Here is a 20,600-nt window from a genome sequence, read left to right on the forward strand (position 1 = left end):
CAGTATGGAGGATACTCAGAAAGTTAAAAGTAGAATTACCCTATGATCCAGCAATTGCACTACTAGGTATTTACTCAAAGTATACAAAAATCCTGATTCAAATGGGTTCCAGCACCACAGTTTTTACAGCAGCACTATCAACAATAGCCAAATTATGGAAAGAGCCCAAATGTCCATTGACTGATGAATGGATAAAGAAGAGGTGCTGTATATGTGTGTGTATTTACACACACAAACACATACATAGTGGGATATTACTCAGCCATCAAAAAGAATGAAATCTTGCCATTTGCAATGATGTGGATGGAGCTAGAGAGTATTATGCTAAGTGAAATAAGTCAGAGAAAAACAAATACCATATGATTTCACTCATATGTGGGATTTAAGAAACAAAACAGATGAACATAAAAAAAGAGACGAGGGGAAAAAAAAGAGAGAGGCAAACCAAGAAACAGACTTGTAACTATAGAGAACAAACTGAAGGCTGCTGGAGGGAGGTGGGTGGAAGATGGGCTAAATGGGTGATGGGTATTAAGGAGGGCACTTGTGCTGAGCACCGGGTGTTGTGTTTGTAAGTGATGAATCACTATATCCTACACCTGAAACTAATATTGCACTGTATGTTAACTAACGAGACTTTAAATACAAACTTGAAAAAGAAAGAAAAGCAAAGAATTCTATGTGTTTCAATCGTGAATATGAATGTGTTTTGAGGATTCTTTCTTTTGGATTTTCTATGCCATCACACTAAGTTCCACTTGCAAGGACATTCACGAATAAAGCATTTGTTCCATTTCCAGTGTTGTATTTTAATCTGAAAATTGTTTGATAGAACTGTTTTCTGTCTTGAGGCAGTTTCTGAGCTACCTGAACTATGGTGTGGGTTTTGTTCATCAAAGATAATGGTGAGACCAAATCAACGCTAACCAAATCGATTTTGCTTATAACCTTGGGCATAGTAAAATACCTGCTAACAAAGGGGCAAGGTATTATTCCTTTAAAGTCTTTCATTTAAGAATATGCAATCCTAGGGGCGCCTGGGTGGCGCAGTCGGTTAAGTGTCCGACTTCAGCCAGGTCAAGATCTCGCGGTTCGTGAGTTTGAGCCCCGCGTCGGGCTCTGGGCTGATGGCTCAGAGCCTGGAGCCTGTTTCTGATTCTGTGTCTCCCTCTCTCTCTGCTCCTCCCCCGTTCATGCTCTGTCTCTCTCTGTCCCAAAAAATAAATAAATGTTGAAAAAAAAAATTTAAAAAAAAGAATATGCAATCCTTTCTGTTCAGAAAAACGAGAGGTGGCCTTTAAAAGCCTTTGGCACAAACACATGATAGATAATACATCTGCCAGTCATGTTAAAGCTATGTAATAGGACTTGATAAAACCATATTTGAAAAATCTGCTCTGACACTTTAACTTTTCAGATTAGAAAGAGAGTATTTCTCCAAAAACAAGAAACTAAATGAAGAGATCGAGGAACAGAAGAAAGCAATTATAGACCTTTCAAAGAGACTCCAGTATAATGAAAAAAGTTACAGTGAATTACAGGAAGAACTTGTAATGGTAAGGATAAAAAAGAAAACCCTATGGCAATTACTTTATTGGGTCAAATCTGATGTTTAACAGGTTTTTTCCCCTCACTACATGCCATGAGATAATAGTATGAAAGTAATTTTAGGACATTGATATAAAATTTTGAAACCAGAGATGCTGATTACAACAAAGATATATGTAAGAATCATCTCTTCTTTAGAAAAATTGGGAAAACTAGTCAAATTAGTGAAAACTGAATTGTAGAATATTTTAGAATTTATTCAGGGGTTTACCTTTTTCTTGCTTTTTTTTTTTTTTTCGGTGCATAGAACAATGATACCAAGATGAGAGGGGGTCAGGGTTTATAATCAATAAATCTAATGATTTCAAAGACTCCCTTTTGTAGTCATTTTGTACCTGATCATTTTGTTTCCATTCCCCAATAATCAAGCTTTCACACCATCACCACATTTGTCTTCCTAAGATATTGATCTGATCTTGTCACCCTCACTTTATTAAAAAACCATCAATGTCTGCCTGTTGTTTTCAGAATGAAGTTCAGCTTCTTGTCATACAATCTAAGGCCCTGGCTTTGTGACTCCGTGTTAACTCTTTCAGCTTCTTCTCTTTCCATTAGCCCTCTTATCTTGCTTCAGCCACATTAGCGTGCTCTTGGCTTCCTAAACACATTGTATATTTTTGTATCTTCCTGCTTTTTAAGGCTGTTCATTTTTTGGACCCACATTGACTGAACTGCGTCTTTTTTTTTTCTTTAGTAAACTCCTATGTATCCTGTAATGCCCTATTTTTTTTTTCCTTTAGTAAACTCCTATGTAACCTTTAATGCCCTATTTTTTTCCCCTTTAGTAAACTCCTATGTATCCTGTAATGCCCTGTTCTGACATCTTGCAATCTGTGATGCCTTCCATGATTCCATCTTTCCTCACTCTCCCATCCTACTAGTCAGAATTTTTCCTTTTCCCAACTTTGTTTTTCCTTAGTACTTAGTTTAGCATCTTCACCACAGTTTAGCATAACACTCACCCAAATCTGGTACGTGTATCTCTCCCATGAGATTGTGAATGCATTGAGGTTAACAATTCATTTTATATACCAAGATTCCACCATAGTGCGTGCTTCCATAAACATTTATTGGATGCATTTATTTGGGTGATGCAGCACACTGCTATTCTGCATTTGCTGGGAATCCCAAGGGCATAAAATCTAGAGTGATACCTTGTTTCTTCTTTGTCTTGTCCCCACATGTATACCTTCTGCAGATACTGGCTACTTCACTTTATAAACTCTTAGTGATATCCATTATTGAAGAAAATGAATGGGTTTTTTTTTCCCCGTGTCAAAAAAGATGGAGACTCTGGGTTATGTTAAGAAGTAGTGGCCTAATCAGTGCTGCTCAGATAGAAAGGTGGTGTTGGGATAAAAGTTATACTCTGTCACTTTCAAATTATTTAATGTTTTGTACAGTCTTCATTCAACCCAAGATATTCAATGTGTTCTGATTCAGGGACTGATATTATTTTTTTGCTGTTTGGTTAAATTAGTAGTTTGAGTACTTTGGATGTGGATTTTAGATAAGTTTAGAGCTCTCTGTGTAGCATACTTTACTGTCTGTTCACTCTTATGTGCTACCCTAAATTTCATGGGCTATCCTACCTCTTAGCTCCTGGTTCAGGAGGTGAATCAGTGGTGGAGAAAAACATGTGAGAGCCATCGAGCTGAGTCATGGATTTGGGCTTCTTGCTTAGGGACCCTGTTTTCAGTAGTTTGGAAAGTTAGCCAGTTATGACTAAGAATGTAACAGGGAAGATAGTCACAAACATAAGTTGCATGAATTTTCCTAATTTAGCCTTCTAGCACTCCAGTGACAAGGTGCAAAATAAAAGCAGCCTGGGTTTTTCACCATAGAGGATACTAGTGCTTTGTGATTAAAAAATTTTACTTGGGGGGTGCCTGGGTGGCTCAGTCGGTTAAGCGCCAACTTCGGCTTAGGTTGTGATCTCATGGCTCGTGAGTTTGAGCCCCACATCGGGCTCTGTGCTGACAGCTCAGAGCCTGGAGCTTGTTTCAGATTGTGTCTCCCTCTCTCTCTCTCTTTGACCCTTCCTTTGCTTTGTTTCTGTCTCTGTCTGTCTCTTTCTCTCAAAAATAAATAAACATAAAAGAATTAAAAAATATTAAAATAATTTTTTTACTTGGTGCCAACAAGTTTTTATTTTTCAGCTTTGCAGTGTGGCACATGATCTGAAGTAAGGCACGTTGCAGCCTTGTTTGGGTCTACTTGCTTGTTTGGGTCTCATCCTGTAAAGCACTATTGTTCTGATCATAGCGTGAAAGATTGCAGGCTGATTGTTTCTTCAAAGCTTAATGGATTACTAAATGTTGTTGCTCTGTGAATAATAGTCCTTGCTGCAGAGCTTATGGGATGTTCAGAAAACTTATTCGGGTTGTACCTAAGTGATCTCCAGTTATATGGTTCAGCCTGACTATTCGTACTTTCCTCTCTTTTCTCATTTCTCTTAAATCCATAGCTTTGTGTCATATTTTTCTTCCATCTTTCTGTTTCTTTTGCTCCTTTTGTTGCTTTTCTTTCCCTTCCTCGTAATGAGCTTTCTGACTTGTTCTGTTTTCTGATTAGAACTATTGTTCTCGGGGCGCCTGGGTGGCTCAGTGGATTAAGTGTCCGACTTTGGCTCAGGTCATGATCTCGCGATCAGTGAGTTCAAGCTCCGCGTCAGGCTCTGTGCTAACAGCTCAGAGCCTGGAGCCTGTTTCAGATTCTGTCTCTCCCTCTCTCTCTGACCCTCCCCCGTTCATGCTCTGTCTCTACCTGCCTCAAAAATAAATAAACATTAAAAAAAATTTTTTTTAAAAAAAGAAAAAAAAAGAACTATTGTTCTCTATCTCTTTACCTGGCCATAATATGAAATTCAAAAATTATTTAATGAAAAAAAAGTTTTTAAAATCAGTCTGCTTTTATTATTTATTTTTTAAATTAAATTAAATTAATTAATTTATTTGTAATTTAACTTTATTTTTTATTTTTTAAAATTACATCCAAGTTAGTTAGCACATAGTGCAACAATGATTTCAGGACTAGATTCCTTAAATGCCCCTTACCCATTTAGCCCATCCCCCCTCCCACAACCCCTCCAGCAACCCTCAGTTTGTTCTCCATATTTATGAGTCTCTTCTATTTTGTCCCCCTCCCTGTTTTTATATTATTTTTGTTTCCCTTCCCTTATGTTCATCTGTTTTGTCTCTTAAAGTCCGCAGATGAGTGAAGTCATATGATTTTTGTCTTTCTCTGACTAATTTCACTTAGCATAATACCCACCAGTTCTATCCACTTAGCTGCAAATGGCAAGATTTCATTCTTTTTGATTGCCGAGTAATACTCCATTGTACATATATGCTGCATCTTCTTTATCCATTCATCCATTGATGGACATTTGGACTCTTTCCATACTTTGGACATTGTTGATAGTGCTGCTATAAACATGGGGGGGCATGTGTCCCTTTGAAACAGCACACCTGTATCCCTTGGATAAATGCCTAGTAGTGCAATTGCTCGGTCGTAGGGTAGTTCTATTTTTGGTTTTTTGAGGAACCTCCATACTCTTTTCCAGAGTGGCTGCACCAGCTTGCATTCCCACCAACAACGCAAAAGAGATCCTCTTTCTCCGCATCCTTGCCAACATCTGTTGTTGCCGGAGGTGTTAATGTTAGCCATTCTGACAGGTGTCAAGTGGTATCTCATTGTGGTTTTGATTTGTATTTCCCTGATGGTGAGTGGTGTTGAGCATATTTTCACGTGTCGGTTGGCCATGTGGATGTCTTCTTTGGAGAAGTGTCTACTCATGTCTTTTGCCCATTTCTTCACTGGATTATTTGTTTTTTGGGTGTTGAGTTTGATAAGTTCTTTGTAGATTTTGGATACTAACCCTTTATCTGATATGTCATTTGCAAATACCTTCTCCCATTCTGTCGGTTGCCTTTTAGTTTTGCTGATTGTTTCCTTCTCTGTGCAGAAGCTTTTTATTTTGATGAGGTCCCAGTAGTTCATTTTTGCTTCTGTTTCCCTTGCCTCTGGAGATGTGTTGAGTAAGAAATTGCTGCGACCAAGATCAAAGAGGTTTTTGCCTGCTTTTCCTTGAGGATTTTGATGGCTTCCTGTCTTACATTGAGGTCTTTCATCCATTTTGTGTATGGTGTAAGAAAGTGGTTCAGGCTCATTCTTCTGCATGTTGCCGTCCAGTTTTCCCAGCACCACTTGCTGTTGAGACTGTCTTTATTCCACTGGATATTCTTTCCTGCTTTGTCAAAGATTAGTTGGCCGTATGTTTGTGGGTCCATTTCTGGGTTCTCTATTCTGTTCCATTGATCTGAGTGTCTCTTCTTGTGCCAGTACCATACTGTCTTGATGATTACAATTTTGTAGTATAGCTTGAAGTCCGAGATTGTGATGCCTCCTGCTTTGGTTTTCTTTTTCAAGATTGCTTTGGCTATTTGGGGTCTTTTCTGGTTCCATACAAATTTTAGGATTATTTGTTCTAGCTCTGTGAAGAATGCTGGTGTTACTTTGATAGGGATCACATTGAATATGTAGATTGCTTTGGGTAGTATCGACATTTTAGCAATATTTTTTCTTCCTATCCAGGAGCATGGAATCTTTTTCCGTTTCTTTGTGTCTTCTTCAATTTCTTTCATAAGCTTTCTATAGTTTTCAGTGTATAGATTTTTCACCTTTTGGTTAGATTTATTCCTAGGTATTTTATGGGTTTTGGTGCAACTGTAAATGGGATGGATTCCTTGATTTCTCTTTCTGTCGCTTCATTGTTGGTGAACAGGAATGCAACCGATTTCTGTGCATTGATTTTATATCCTGCAACTGTGCTGAATTCATGAATCAGTCCTAGCAGTTTTTTGGTGGAATCTTTAGGGTTTTCCATATAGAGTATCATGTTGTCTGTGAAGAGTGAAAGTTTGACCTCCTCCTGGCTGATTTGGATGCCTTTTATTAGTTTGTGTTGTCTGATTGCAGAGGCTAAGACTTCCAATACTATGTTGAATAACTGGAGAGAGTGGACATCCCTGTCTTGTTCCTGACCTTAGGGGGAAAGCTCTCAGTTTTTCCCCATTGAGGATGATAGTAGTGTTGGGTCACTCGTATATGGCTTTTACCGTCTCAAGGTATGATCCTTCTATCCCTACTTTCTTGAGGGTTTTTATCAAGAAAGGATGCTGTATTTTGTCAAAGGCTTTCTCTGTGTCTATTGAGAGGATCATATGGTTCTTGTCCTTTCTTTTATTGATGTGATGAATCACGTTAATTGTTTTGTGGATATTGAACCAGCCCTGCATCCCAGGTATAAATCCCACTTGGTCGTGGTGAATAATTTTTTTGATGTATTGTTGGATCCAGTCGGCTAATATCTTGTTGAGGATTTTTGCATCCATGCTCATCAGGGAAATTGGTCTATAGTTCTCCTTTTTAGTGGGGTCTCTGTCTGGTTTTGGAATCGAGGTAATGCTGGCTTCATAGAGTTTGGAAGTTTTCCTTCCGTTTCTATATTTTGGAACAGTTTCAAGAGAATAGGTGTTAACTCTTCCTTGAATGTTTGGTAGAATTCCCCTGGAAAGGCATCTGGCCCTGGACTCTCGTGTTTTGGCAGATTTTTTATTACTAATTCCATTTCCTTACTGGTTATGGGTCTGTTCAAATTTTCTATTTCTTCCTGTTTCAGTCTTGGTAGTGTATATGTTTCTAGGAATTTGTCCATTTCTTCCAGATTGCCCATTTTATTGGCATATAATTGCTCATAATATTCTCTTATTATTGTTTTTATTTCTGTTGTGTTGGTTGTGATTTCTCCTCTTTCATTCTTGATTTTACTTATTTGGGTCCTTTCCTTTTTCTTTTTGATCAAACTGGCTAGTGGTTTATCAATTTTGTTAATTCTTTCAAAGAACCAGCTTCTGGTTTCATTGATCTGTTCTCCTGTTTTTTTTTTGGTTTCAATAGCATTAATTTCTGCTCTAATCTTTATTATTTCCTGTCTTCTGCTGGTTTTGGGTTTTATTTGCTGTTCTTTTTCAAGCTTTTCAAGTTGTAAGGTTAGGTTGTGTATCTGAGACCTTTCTTCCTTCTTTAGGAAGGCCTGGATATATACTTTCATCTTATGACCGCCTTTGCTGTACCCTACATGTTTTGGGTTGTGGTGCTGTCATTTTCATTGACTTCCATATACTTTTAAATTTCTTTTTTAACTGCTTGGTTAGCCCATTCATTCTTTAGTAGGATGTTCTTCAGTCTTCAAGTATTTGTTACCTTTCCAAATTTTTTCTTGTGGTTGATTTCGAGTTTCATAGCATTGTGGTCTGAAAATATGCACGGTATGATCTCAGTCTTTTTGTACTTACTTAGGGCTGATTTGTGTCCCAGTATATGATCTATTCTGGAGAACGTTCCATGTGCACTGGAGAAGAATGTATATTCCGCTGCTTTAGGATGAAATGTTCTGAATATATCTGTTAAGTCCATCTGGTCCAATGTGTCATTCAAAGCCATTGTTTCCTTGTTGATTTTTTGATTAGATGATCTGTCAATTGCTGTGAGTGGGGTGTTGACGTCTCCTACTATTGTGGTATTACTATTTATGAGTTTCTTTATGTTTGTGATTAATTGATTATCTCCCACATTTGGCACAGAAATGTTTACAATTGTTAGGTCTTCTTGGTCTATAGACCCCTTGATTATGATATAATACCCTTCTGTATCTCTTGATACAGTCTTTATTTTAAAGTCTGGATTGTCTGATATAAGTATGGCTACTCTGGCTTTCTTTTGTTGACCATTAGCATGATAGACGGTTCTCCATCCCCTTATTTTCAATTTGTAGGTGTCTTTAGGTCTAAAGTGGATCTCTTGTAAACAGCATATAGATGGATCTTGTTTTCTTATCCATTGTGTTACCCTATGTCTTTTGATTGGAGCATTGAGTCCATTGATGTTTAGAGTGAGTACTGAAAGATATGAATTTATTGCCATTATGATGCTTGTAGAGTTAGAGTTTCTGGTGGTGTTCTCTGGTCCTTTCTAATTTTTTGTTGCTTTTGGTATTTATTTATTTATATATATATTTTCATCTTTTCTCCCCTCAGGGAGTCCCCCTTAAAATTTCTTGCAGGGCTGGTTTAGTGGTCACAAACTCCTTTAATTTTTGTTTGTGTGGGAAACTTTTTATCTCTCTTTCTATTTTGAATGACAGCCTTGCTGGATGAAGAATTCTTGGCTCCATATTTTTCTGATTCAGCACACTGAATATATCTTGCCATTCCTTTCTGGTCTGCCAAGTTTCTGTGGATAGGTCTGCTGCAAACCTGATCTGTCTTCCCTTGTAGGTTAGGGACTTTTTTTCCCTTGCTGCTTTCATGATTCTCTCCTTGCCTGAGTATTTTGTGAATTTGACTATGATATGCCTTGTTGATGGTCGGTTTTTGTGGACTCTAATGGGAGTCCTCTGTGCTTCCTGGATTTTGATGTCTGTGTCTTTCCCCAGGTTAGGAAAGTTTTCTACTATGATTTGCTCACATAACCCTTCTACCCCTATTTCTCTCTCTTCCTCCTCTGGGACCCCTATGATTGTGATGCTATTCCTTTTTAATGAGTCACTGATTTCTCTAATTCTTAAATCGTGCTCTTTTGCCTTCATCTCCCTCTTTTTTTCTGCTTCGTTATTCTAAGTTTGTCCTCTATATCGCTGATTCTCGGTTCTGCCTTGTCCATCCTTGCTGCCACTGCATCCATCCGTGATTGCAGCTCAGTTATAGCATTTTTAATTTCATTCTGGCTATTTTTTAATTCTTTTATCTCTGCAGAAAGGGATTCTACTCTGTTTTCGACTCCAGCTAGTATTCTTATATCGTGATTCTAAATTCTGGTTCAGACATCTTGCTTGTGTCCATGTTGGTTAAATCCCTGGCTGTCGTTTCTTCGTGCTCTTTCTTTTGGGGTGAATTCCTTTTGGGGATTCCTACTCCCCAAGTTCAGCTCTTCGTGTCACATACCTGCTGAGTTCTATGGTTCAGGTTGTGCAGATTGTTGTGTTAATCTTCCAATCGGTTTTCTAGGTGTGTAGGATGGTTTAATGTTGGTCTGGCTGTATTTCATGGACGTGAGGCACACAAAAAGCTTCCATGCTGTTCTGCCATCTTGGCTCCTTCCCCCAAATTTAATTTTATTTTTAAATTGACATCGAAGTTAGTTAGCATATGGTGCAACAATGATTTCAGGAGTAGATTCCTTAATGCCCCTTACCCATTTAGCCCATCCCCCCCTCCCACACCCCCTCCAGTAGCCCTCTGTTTGTTCTCCATATTTAGGAGTCTCTTATGTTTCCCCCCTCTCCCTGTTTTTATATTATTTTTGCTTCCCTTCCTTGTGTTCATCTGTTCTGTGTCTTAAAGTCCTCATATGAGTGAAGTCATATGATTTTTGTCTTTCTCTGACTGACTAATTTCACTTAACATAGTACCCTCTAGTTCCATACACGTAGTTGCAAATGGCAAGATTTCATTCTTTTTGATTGCTGAGTAATACTCCATTGTATATATAAACCACATCTTCTTTATCCATTCATCCATCAGTGGACATTTGGGCTCTTTCCAGACTTTGGCTATTGTTGGTAGTGCTGCTATAAACATGGGGGTGCATGTGTCCCTTCGAAACAGCACACCTGTATCCCTTGGATAAACGCCTAGTAGTGCAATTGCTGGGTCGTAGGGTAGTTGTATTTTTAGTTTTTTGAGAAACCTCCATACTGTTTTCCAGAGTGGCTGTACCAGCTTGCATTCCCACCAACAATGCAAAAGAGCTCTCTTTCTCCACATCCTTGCCAACATCTGTTGTTGCCTGAGTTGTTAATGTTAGCCATTCTGACAGGTGTAAGGGGGTATCTCATTGTGTTTTTGATTTGTATTTCCCTGCTGATGAGTGATGTGGAGCATTTTTTCATGTGCCTGTTAGCCATCTGGATGTCTTCTTTGGAGAAGTGTCTATTCATGTCTTTTGCCCATTTCTTCACTGGATTATTTGTTTTTTGGCTGTTGAGTTTGGTAAGTTCTTTATAGATTTTGGATGTTAACCCTTTATCTGATATGTCGTTTGCAAATATCTTCTCCCATTCCATTGGTTGCCTTTTAGTTTTGCTGATTGTATCCTTTGCTGTGCAGAAGCTTTTTATTTTGATGAGGTCCCAATAGTTCATTTTTGATTCTGTTTCCCTTGCCTCCAGAGACATGTTGAGTAACAAGTTGCTGCGGCAGAGGTTAAAGAGGTTTTTGTCTGCTTTCTCAAGGCTTTTGATGGCTTCCTGTCTTACATTTAGGTCTTTCATCCATTTTGAGTTTATTTTTGTGTATGGTGTAAGAAAATGGTCCAGGTTCATTTTTCTGCGTGTTGCTGTCCAGTTTTCCCAACATCACTTGGTGAAGAGACTGTCTTTATTCCATTGGATATTCTTTCCTGCTTTGTCAAAGATTAGTTGGCCATATGTTTGTGGGTCCATTTCTGGGGCCTCTATTCTGTTCCATTGATCTGAATGTCTGTTTTTGTGCCATAATGAATATTTATTTAATTAAAATACTGTTCCTTTACATAGTAAGTGCAGTGTTTTTCTTTTTATAAAAAATTCATCTATCACGTTTCCTTAATACATTTTTCTTGTATATATTCCTTTATTATTATTATTTTTTCCTAATTAGTGGCCTTTGGAGTGGGGGTCAAGAGTTTAAAAATTTTTTCTCTTGGGGGCACCTGAGTGTCTCAGTTAAGCATTGACTCTTGATTTCAGCTCAGGTCAAGATCTCAGTCATGGGATCAGGCCCCACATTGGGCTCTGTGCTGTCAGACTGGAACCTGCTTGGGTTTCTCTCTCCCTCTCTCTTTGCCCCTTCCCCGCTTGTGTGTGCGTGCACTCTCTCTTTCTCTCTCTAAGTAAATAAATAAATAAACATTAAACATTTTTTTTTCTAAAAAGATATCTGCCAAATTAAAAATTTTAAACCATAAAAAATGAAATGTTTCTGGTTTTGCATCCTCAGAGCTGGCTATTATTATTTTTGCTTTGAATTCATAATTGGTTTTGACTGAAGAGAAAATGACTTAAGAGAAAGCATTTACCTTTCGCTTTTGGAAATGAAACTGTATTTTATTTATTTATTTATTTAAAATATTTATTTAGTTTTGAGAGAGAGAGAGAGAGAGACAGAGTGTGAGCAGTGGAGGGGCAGAGAGAGAGGGAGACAGAGAATCTGAAGCAGGCTCCAGACTCCAAGGTGTCAGCACAGAGCCTGACATGGGGCTCAAACCCATGAACTGTGAGATCATGACCTGAACCAAAGCCAAAATGCTTAACCGACTGAGCCACCCAGGTGCCCCCACACTTATATTTTTTGAACATAATATTTTCAATATTTTATAGAATATAGATGAGAAGCATAAATTACCCACAGGTAATTTTTCTCTGCCTTTGAGGTAACAGCTTGTTTTCTAGTTTAGGTCATGTTCATGGTCATTATTCAAGTCTTTGTCTTTATCTTCTCTGTTGCATTGCAAGAGAAAATTAAAGAGAATTTCCTCTCTAAAGTTTACTATTGAAATCAAGGTGTTATTAATAATATGCAGAGACTTTGGGAAGTTTTGAGGCTTAAAAATAATAATTGTAAACTAGTTGTATAATTTAGCTTTTTAGAACTGGAGGGGTTCTTAGAGATTTTCTAGGTCAAGATGCATGATATATTAATAAGCCAGTTGGAAAGTGTTAGCTCCCCTGTTTCAGGAGATATAATACAAATACAGAACATCATTCTGGAAAAGTCCAAACTCGGTATATTGAGTCTTTTGTTGGTATTTAAGAAATATAAACCCAGAGGACTTTAATTGTACTTTTATATTAATGAAATTCCCATTCAGTGTATGGATTTGGAAGATATGATTGGTAAATGAATCATATATTATTATTATATTTAATGCCATAGAATTAATAGAATTTCAACATAAGACATCTAAAGATTTAACAAAATTAGTTTCATGTTCTGTGTTACACACTATTGAATTTGACTTTGAAAAGTTTTGATTAAAATTGAACTATTAATTTCACAATCTATGAATTTAATAATGATTTAATCAACCACTAAATAAAACTGACTTTCTAATTTAAGTTGCTTAGTGATTATGCTCATTAAAGTCCATCAGAGGCTCAACATATCCTGTTGGGTCTTTTAGTCATTACGGTGAGTTTTTATATTTGCTTCTTTCGAAGCAGGGGAGCTATCATTTTAAAATTGGTATTATTAGGATTTGCTTTGTGCTTTCTACAATGAAATTTTTTAAGTCCATCATTTCTTGAGATTTGTTTTTCTGCCACTCAGTAATATTTAGTTACAGCTCTAGGAGAGACCATATATTGAAAAGGGAATTCTGGTTCTCATGAGGTTTAGTTCAAAGAATATTTTATTCTCTAAAGAACTTGTGATTGAAAATGGTCAAGTGTATGTTTTTTCCCTGTACTTTGGGGGTTTAAGTGATTATATAATATAATGATTGCTAGCATTAGATCGGATTTTGAAAAGTGTTTTGATTGCTATGCTTTGTGGTAAAGTTAATGTTCCCTGATAATATTTTTGCTTCATATGATCTGTTAGGTTTGCTTTAGAATGACATGTCTCTGATTTTGCAGGAGGTGTTAAAAACTAATGGGCCAATAAACATTCTATTCTGACTTTTTTTTACTAAAAAATTGTTGATTCCTCCAGAATAGGGCTAGTATTTGTATGTGAACATTGTTTTTGCTTATATAAAAACCATTTTCTGTCTTTCTTAGTGGCCCTTAAAAATTTAATAGTATTAAATAGCACTAACTGAATGTGTATGTTTGTATCTGTGTATTTAAATGTTCATTAAATGGCTGGCTTTCTAAATTTATAATGTGAGCATAAAGCTTTTTTTTTAGTAAGCTTTTTGAAATTAATTCTTTTTCCTTTTATTTTGAAATTTATTCTTACATAAATTACTAAGTTTTGAAAATTCAAATTTCATCTTTGACCTGGGAATAAATAAGATGGTATTGTGTGTGTGTGTGTGTGTGTGTGTGTGTGAGAGAGAGAGAGAGAGAGAGAGAAAGAAAGAGAGAGAGAGATAGAGAGATGTCTTTATGTCAAGGCCCATATTCAGATTGGAAGGTAGCACCTATGAACAATGAACTAATTATAGATCTGCATAGGGAGGGTGACATTTCATCTTATGATACAAACAGTTGGAAGCATAGAATACTTACATCCATGGAAATAGCATAGGCAAGCAAAGTAAGAGATATTATTTATCATTAATACGATCGAGGGAGGGGTGCCTAGGTGGCTCAGTCAATTATGCCTCCAACTTTTGATTTCAGCTCCAGTCATGATCTCACAGTTGTGAGATTGAGCCCTGTGTTGGGCTCTGCGCGGAGTTTGGAGCCTGTTTGAGGTTCTCTGTCTTTTTGCCCTACTTCCCTGTTTGCACTTGTGCTTGCTCTGTCTCTCTCCCCCCGCCAAAAAAATTATGATTGAGGGAAAGCTGCAGACAGTGATGATCATGAAAGCTGACCGGATCAAATTCAGTTCAGCTGAGCAAACTCTGCTTCTGTCTTACAAATGCTTTGGGTATGTAATGATTCTTAGGACGAAGATATGATGAAAATGTGAGAGAAAGTATGTGATGTTGATTATAGATTCTGATGTTTCCCTGGTTTAGTTAGAATTCCTTCATAATGGCATAAAATATATTTGAATAAAATTTTTTTTTTTAAATTAAAGGGAAAAACAGGCACCTGGTTGGCTCAGTCAGTTAAACGTCCAACTCTTGATTTTGGCTCAGGTTATGATTTCATGGTTCATGAGATAGAGCTCTGTGTTGGGATAGAGGCTGCTTGGGATTCTCTCTCTCTCTCTCTCTGCCCCTCTCCTGCTCATGTGCACTCTCTCTCTCTCTCTTAAATAAATAAACATGAAAAAAATTAAAAAAAATTTAAAGCTTACTTGAGTTAAAAAATATTCACAGGGGCGCCTGGGTGGTTCAGTCAGTTGAGTGTCCAACTCTTGATTTCAGCTCAGGTCATGATCTCACGGTTTGTGAGTTTAAGTCCCGCATCGGGTTCCGCGCTGACAGTGTGGAGCCTGCTTGGGAGTCTCTTTGACCTGGGAATAAATCTCTCTCTCTCTCTGCTCCTCTCTGCTCACATGCATGCTCTGTCTCTCAAAATAAATGAATAAACATTTTTTAAAAGTTCAGAAATTATAAGGATTATGTATCACTGCTGCAAAAGTTCAACCTATGTTTAAAGTGAAAATTTCATTTAAAAATCTTAGTGATTAAATAAAGGTATTTATGTTGTTTTTTTCTTTTTTTTTTTTTTTACTACTTTTAACCTTATTAACAGTGTCCCTTATTTACTTTTACTGTTATTAATGGCTTGAGTCAACTTTTTCCACTGCAGATCAGGAAGACCCATTTGTCAATTTCTAGTTATGAATATTTGCATATGCTTTTTGTATGTTTCTTCAAGAGATTGCATTAGAAATTTTTATTCATATGCATATCCATTTGAGATATTTATGCATGGTTAGTAAAAAAGTGAAGGATGTGTCTTTGTAGACTAGAGAAAGATAAGATGCTTATGGAAGAAACAAAGAGAATGATGCATTAGATTGAGCCGGCAGCAATTCATTCATTTTAGCAGTGTGTGAGATATAGCATACCAGGGTGGAAATATAACTTAGGTCTTTGTCATCTCATTGTGCTTTCTGGGTAAAGGTATTTTATAACCAACCTTGACTCCTCTTTAATAATACATTAAGGTCTGCCAGTCACATATTTTTCTGAATTTTCTTTGAATATTTTTATATTTTTAGTTCCCTGTCTACACTGGTTGTAGATTCATTGTGACATCTAAAGTAGTCGTTGGTTCATCGTGAGTAATCAATAAATGTTCATCTAAACATCATCTGGTTACCCGACACAGCTTAAGAGATTTTTATTGTGAGGGTAACAAACTCTTTATGTGGATTATGTCCAAGGAAAAAAGAAGTGAGTCCTTTTATCCTACAGTTTTCCTTTTAAACTGCTGTGGATGTTTAGAATTACAGAATTATAGAATTTGTTAAGTCAATAATGTGACATTTAACCTTAACTTACTCTTTATTGACACATGATAAAACATGTTAATCAAAAATTAGAAACTTAGTATTTTATTCTTGCTTGGCACTTTGTTTTCAACCCAACAGTTTACTTAGCAGATAAATTCTGTTTTCATTCTAGAATTTTTTTGCCCATCAAAAAGCTATTAAGGGAACTAACAACTTTGGGAAAAAATATTTAAATATAAGTACAATCCACATTTCAGAAAAGCTCAAACACTTCTGATATATGAATAAAGAATGAAAGCTTCAAAATTATAAAACCAAAACGATTTATTGGGAAGGAAAATTGTCATCTGTAAAACAATGACAGTTTTTCTGGTCAGTAGTTGGTTCATAAACCTAGTTATTAAATGTAAGTTAGATTTGTATTAAGAGATTATTAGCCAGATATCTTTGTAGAAAATTATAATCTACTAATTATGAATGTAATAGCAACTTTTTGGCATATTTAATTCTTTTTAAGCCTCGTCATTGGTCAATCCTCTTCTTTATTCTTGGAAACATTTTATACTAGTCAGTGTCTCCTGGCTAATTTGCCATTAAATTTGGTTTTGAACTGTAATGGTGTTGAAATTTTAGCTTGTCTTTTAGTCAGGATTGAGCCCTATAGTTGGGAGAGAAGAATTATTGTTGAACTAGGATTTTAATTGAACCTTTATATTAAACTGACTCCAAGTGTGCAATTTGTCTGGCTTTTTACATTTATATTTCTGTTAAGTTTTATTCCTTGATATTGGTGAGGACTTAGCCTCAGTCAGCATACATTTTGGAGACAGATTGATCTGGGTTTCAGTTTCAGTCCTGTCTTGTAATAGTTGTGTGACCTTTAGTGATATTATACTTCTGAATCTGCTTGCTCATTGGTAAAATGGTGCTAATAATCTCAACTGTGCAGGATTTCTTTTCTTTTTTTTGAAAGAGCATGTGCTTGTGCACATGTGCACGGGAGGTGTGTGTGGGGAGGGAGAGGAAGAGAGAGAGGCAGAGAGAGAAACAGAGGATATTAAGCAGGCTCCACACCCAGCTGGAGCCTGACTCAGGGCTAGATCTCATGACTGTGAGATCATGACCTGAGCCGAAATCAAGAGTTGGATGCTTAACTGACTGAGCCACCCAGGCACCCCTCAAGTGTACAGGATTTTTAATGAAAAAGATACTATTACATGTACTATTAAAGATAGTACATGTATTGAAATAGCAGAGGGGCATTTTTGTGTGTGTATCTGCATATAACTTGTGAATATGATGCTGGAGTTCTTCTGGAAATATAATTATATGATAATATCCCAGGAAAATATTGATTCAGAAGATCTTTAGGATATTAAAATATATTACAGGGAAGAACTTCTGGAATGATAGTGTAAAGAGCTTGGAAAACTCTCTACTTAGCAGAACAACAATTTAACTGATGAAAAATTAAAAAAAAATCATATAAAGCTTTAGAAATTGTCCTGAGGGCAAAGGAGAAACTATTATTTAAGAAAATATACTAATCAAATTAAAAACCTTGGTCCTTTAAAGAACAGCATCAGAAAAATAAAAAGACTACTCATAAAAAGAGAAAATATTTGCAGATCATGTATCTGGTAGAATATATAACGACCTCTTACAATTCAATAATAAAAAAATCCATTTGAAAAATGGACAAAAGATCTGAACAGAGACTTCTCCAAAGAAAACCTATAAGTGGCCAATAAACACGTGAAAAGATGCGCAGTCATCAGAAAAATGCACATCAAAACCATAATGAGCTGTACTCAAAAAAATTAAAAACCATAATGACAAGTTATTTCACACATACTTAGATGGCTATAATAAAATAAAAGCAATTAATAACAGGTTATTAGTGAGGATGTGAAAAAATTGGGAATTCTCATACACTACTCTTGGGAAGGTATAATGATACCCCCCACTTTGTAAAACAGTTTGGAAGTTTTTCAAAATGGAAAAATTGTAGTTACCATATGACCTTGCAATGGTACTCTTAGGTATATAGCCAATAGAAATGAAAATATGCACTCACATGTTCATAGCAGCATTTTATATGACAGCCATAAAGCTGAAACAACCCAAATGTCCATCAACTGCTGAGTGGATGAACAAAAGTTGTTACATCCATAGAATGGAATATAATTCAGGCATAAAGAAAAAGCGAGGTACCAATCATCAAATGAAGTTCATATGGATGAGCCTTGAAAACATTAAGCTTCGTGAAAGAAGCCACACATAAAAAGCCACATAGTGTGTGATTCCATTTATATGAAATGCCCAGAGAAGGCAAATCTGTAGAGATAGGAAGTAGATTAGGGTTGCCTAGGGCTGATGGGACTAAGGGAAGATAGTAACTGCTGATGGGTATGGGGTTTCTTGCTGGTGTGAAGAAAGTGTTCTAAAATTGACTGTGGTGTTGGTTGTATAACTCAATGAATCTACTAAAAACCGTTGAATTGTATACTTTAAGTGATTTCTTTTTATGGTATGTAAACTATATCTCAAATTATCAAAAAGAAGAAAATCAATGAAATTTCAGTAAGAACAATGAGAACCTGGGGGCATTTGAGTGATGGTTGGTTCCATAACCCCTTTTCCATTGTACTCCCTGTTACAGAAGCTATACCCTGGGTGGTTGGGCCCTTCCTCTCTCCTTGGCCTTTAGGCTGGGGCTATGCTTTCTTCCTGGGAGTGGCAGATTGCTGGAATGTCTCATCCCTCAGAGCCCTGTGTTGCAGCAATTTTATTCTGGGCAGGGATGAGTGAGAGGACCAGATCACTCTTCCTCCACCCAGACCTCATTTGTAATGCTGACGCTCTATCCCAGTCTTGGCAGGTCAACAAAATTGGGGCAATTGCTCCTGCCCCAGAAGACCAGACGTTGCAATGCCCCAATGGCCACTTACAGAGCAGGATTGTTGTCCTGGAAAAAGTGGGTCTTCACACCCAAATCCAATCAGAGGCACAAGGGTTCTGCCCAGGAGGAAAGGCAGGCTGGCTTTCAGGGAAAAGGGCTCTGTACCTCTGCTTGAGGAGACTTATCTTATGTGGAGTAGAGAGTGGAAAATTCCATGGTTAAGGACATGGTTGACAACAATATAAATCTGGGTGAAGAGAGATTAAGAGGAACCTGGTACCTCTATGATATAATAAAATGACACAGCAGCCAGAAGTTTAAAATAGAGAACTAGAGAAAGAGACAGCCAAGAGGACCCCTCATGGGGTGACAGCTGAGTCGGCAGTTGGGAAGGCCGTGTACGTGTGGTAGGTGGCATCCACTCAAGAGCAATCTGAGCAGGATGTGAGGCAGACAGGAAGCATGCCTCAAGCTACACACAGACACATCAACGCAGAGTGGAAGCCTTACTGGTGCAAGGGGGCTTAAACACAACCAAAGACCGACTGAACATTAAGACCCAGAGGTGATTGCTAGGAAGCCAGGCTTCAATATAATGTCACAGTCATTCCTGACAAGTCTGTCAGACTGTGTGCATGCCCGAGGACAAGCGCTCCCAGGCATTGACATAAACTGAGGTGTGGTTGAAAGGAGTTTGCTGTGAATAACAAAAGACATCCATTTTACCTTTCTGACCCTGAAGTTATTTCAGGAATTGGGAACAAAACTGAATAATATAATAAAAGATGGACTTAGGACTGTTCCAAAAGGAAATTACCAGGGTTTTAGGAGCTATGTGCCTGGAACCATGGATAAAGACCAGAATTATATTTCTTACTATAAATCACAATATCACAGTATGCCAAATCAGTGTTTTAAAGATAAATTATCCCAGAGTTTTCAGGTAACGAGACATACATAAGAGGAAATAATGTAACTAAATCCCTGCCATATTGCTTATATCAAACAAACTTTAGATTGATCAAAGAGCCATAAAAAAAGAAGGTGAAAAGGCACTGGAAGAAAAAGGGAATTAATTATTTTATAATCTCGGAGTAAAGAAGGTCTGACACAAAATTTAGAAGTCCCAAAGCAAATTATTGATAAATTTGGTCACTTAAATACAATTTTGTTTCTACGAACATGATTGCAAGGTGAGTGACAAATTGGCAATAATGATCTGCAATATGTATGACAAAGGGATCGTTTTTATAATTTAGAAAAGACTAAGGGGTGCCTGGGTGGCTCAGTCGGTTGAACATCCAACTTCAGCTCAGGTCATGATCTCACTGTGAGTGAGTTTGAGCCCTGCGTCTGGCTCTGTGCTGACAGCTTAGAGCCTGGAGCCTGCTTCGGATTCTGTGTCTCCCTCTCTCTGCCCCTCTCCTGCTCATACTCTGTCTCTTTCTTCCTTCAAAAATAAATAAAAACATTAAAAAAAAAAGAAAAGACTATTATAAATCACTATGGTCAATATGGACAATGTAATGTAAAAACGGGCACATGATGTGGAAAGGCGTTCACAGGAAAAGAGGTACAGGTGGCTAGTAAACATGAAAAGATCCTTAATGTTAAAGTTAAAGAAATGCACATTAAAATAAGTTGATAATTCCTATCATTGGGAAGATATTGAGAAATAGGCACTTATACTGGACATGGTATTATACAAGGTAGGACTCTTTAAAGAGCAATTTGGTAACAATTGTCTGAAAATAGATGTTCATACCCTTTTACCCAGCAAATCTATTTCTAGCAGTTTATGGAACAGGTATACTTGCATGTTTATGCAAAGATATATGAGTACACATACAAGGATGTATATTGTACTATTATCAGTAATAGCCAAAAATGCAAATAACCTGTAGATTTTAGCAATAGGAGACTAGTTAATTAATGGTACATCTAAACAATACACTACTACGAAACTAAAA

At 37.0% G+C, this 20,600-nt stretch overlaps 1 protein-coding gene across 11 annotated transcripts in view; it reads left to right on the forward strand.

The window, feature by feature from the left end:
* CCDC171 (coiled-coil domain containing 171) overlaps window positions 1-20,600 on the forward strand; it is a 308,212-nt gene that overhangs the window by 81,230 nt on the left and 206,382 nt on the right. For 9 of the 11 annotated variants that reach the window (XM_086685350.1, XM_086685347.1, XM_086685345.1 and 6 more), the window contains one exon: window positions 1,418-1,556. The exons of the other annotated variants lie outside the window; for them this stretch is intronic. In XM_086685350.1, the coding sequence (XP_086541476.1) occupies window positions 1,418-1,556 (139 nt within the window). The remainder of the gene's footprint in view (window positions 1-1,417; window positions 1,557-20,600) is intronic. 11 annotated transcript variants of the gene reach the window in all.

The sequence above is a fragment of the Puma concolor genome, chromosome D4 (assembly GCF_028749965.1).
Source record: "Puma concolor isolate L17-30 chromosome D4, mPumCon1.1.hap2, whole genome shotgun sequence".
Classification (NCBI taxonomy): domain Eukaryota; kingdom Metazoa; phylum Chordata; class Mammalia; order Carnivora; family Felidae; genus Puma; species Puma concolor.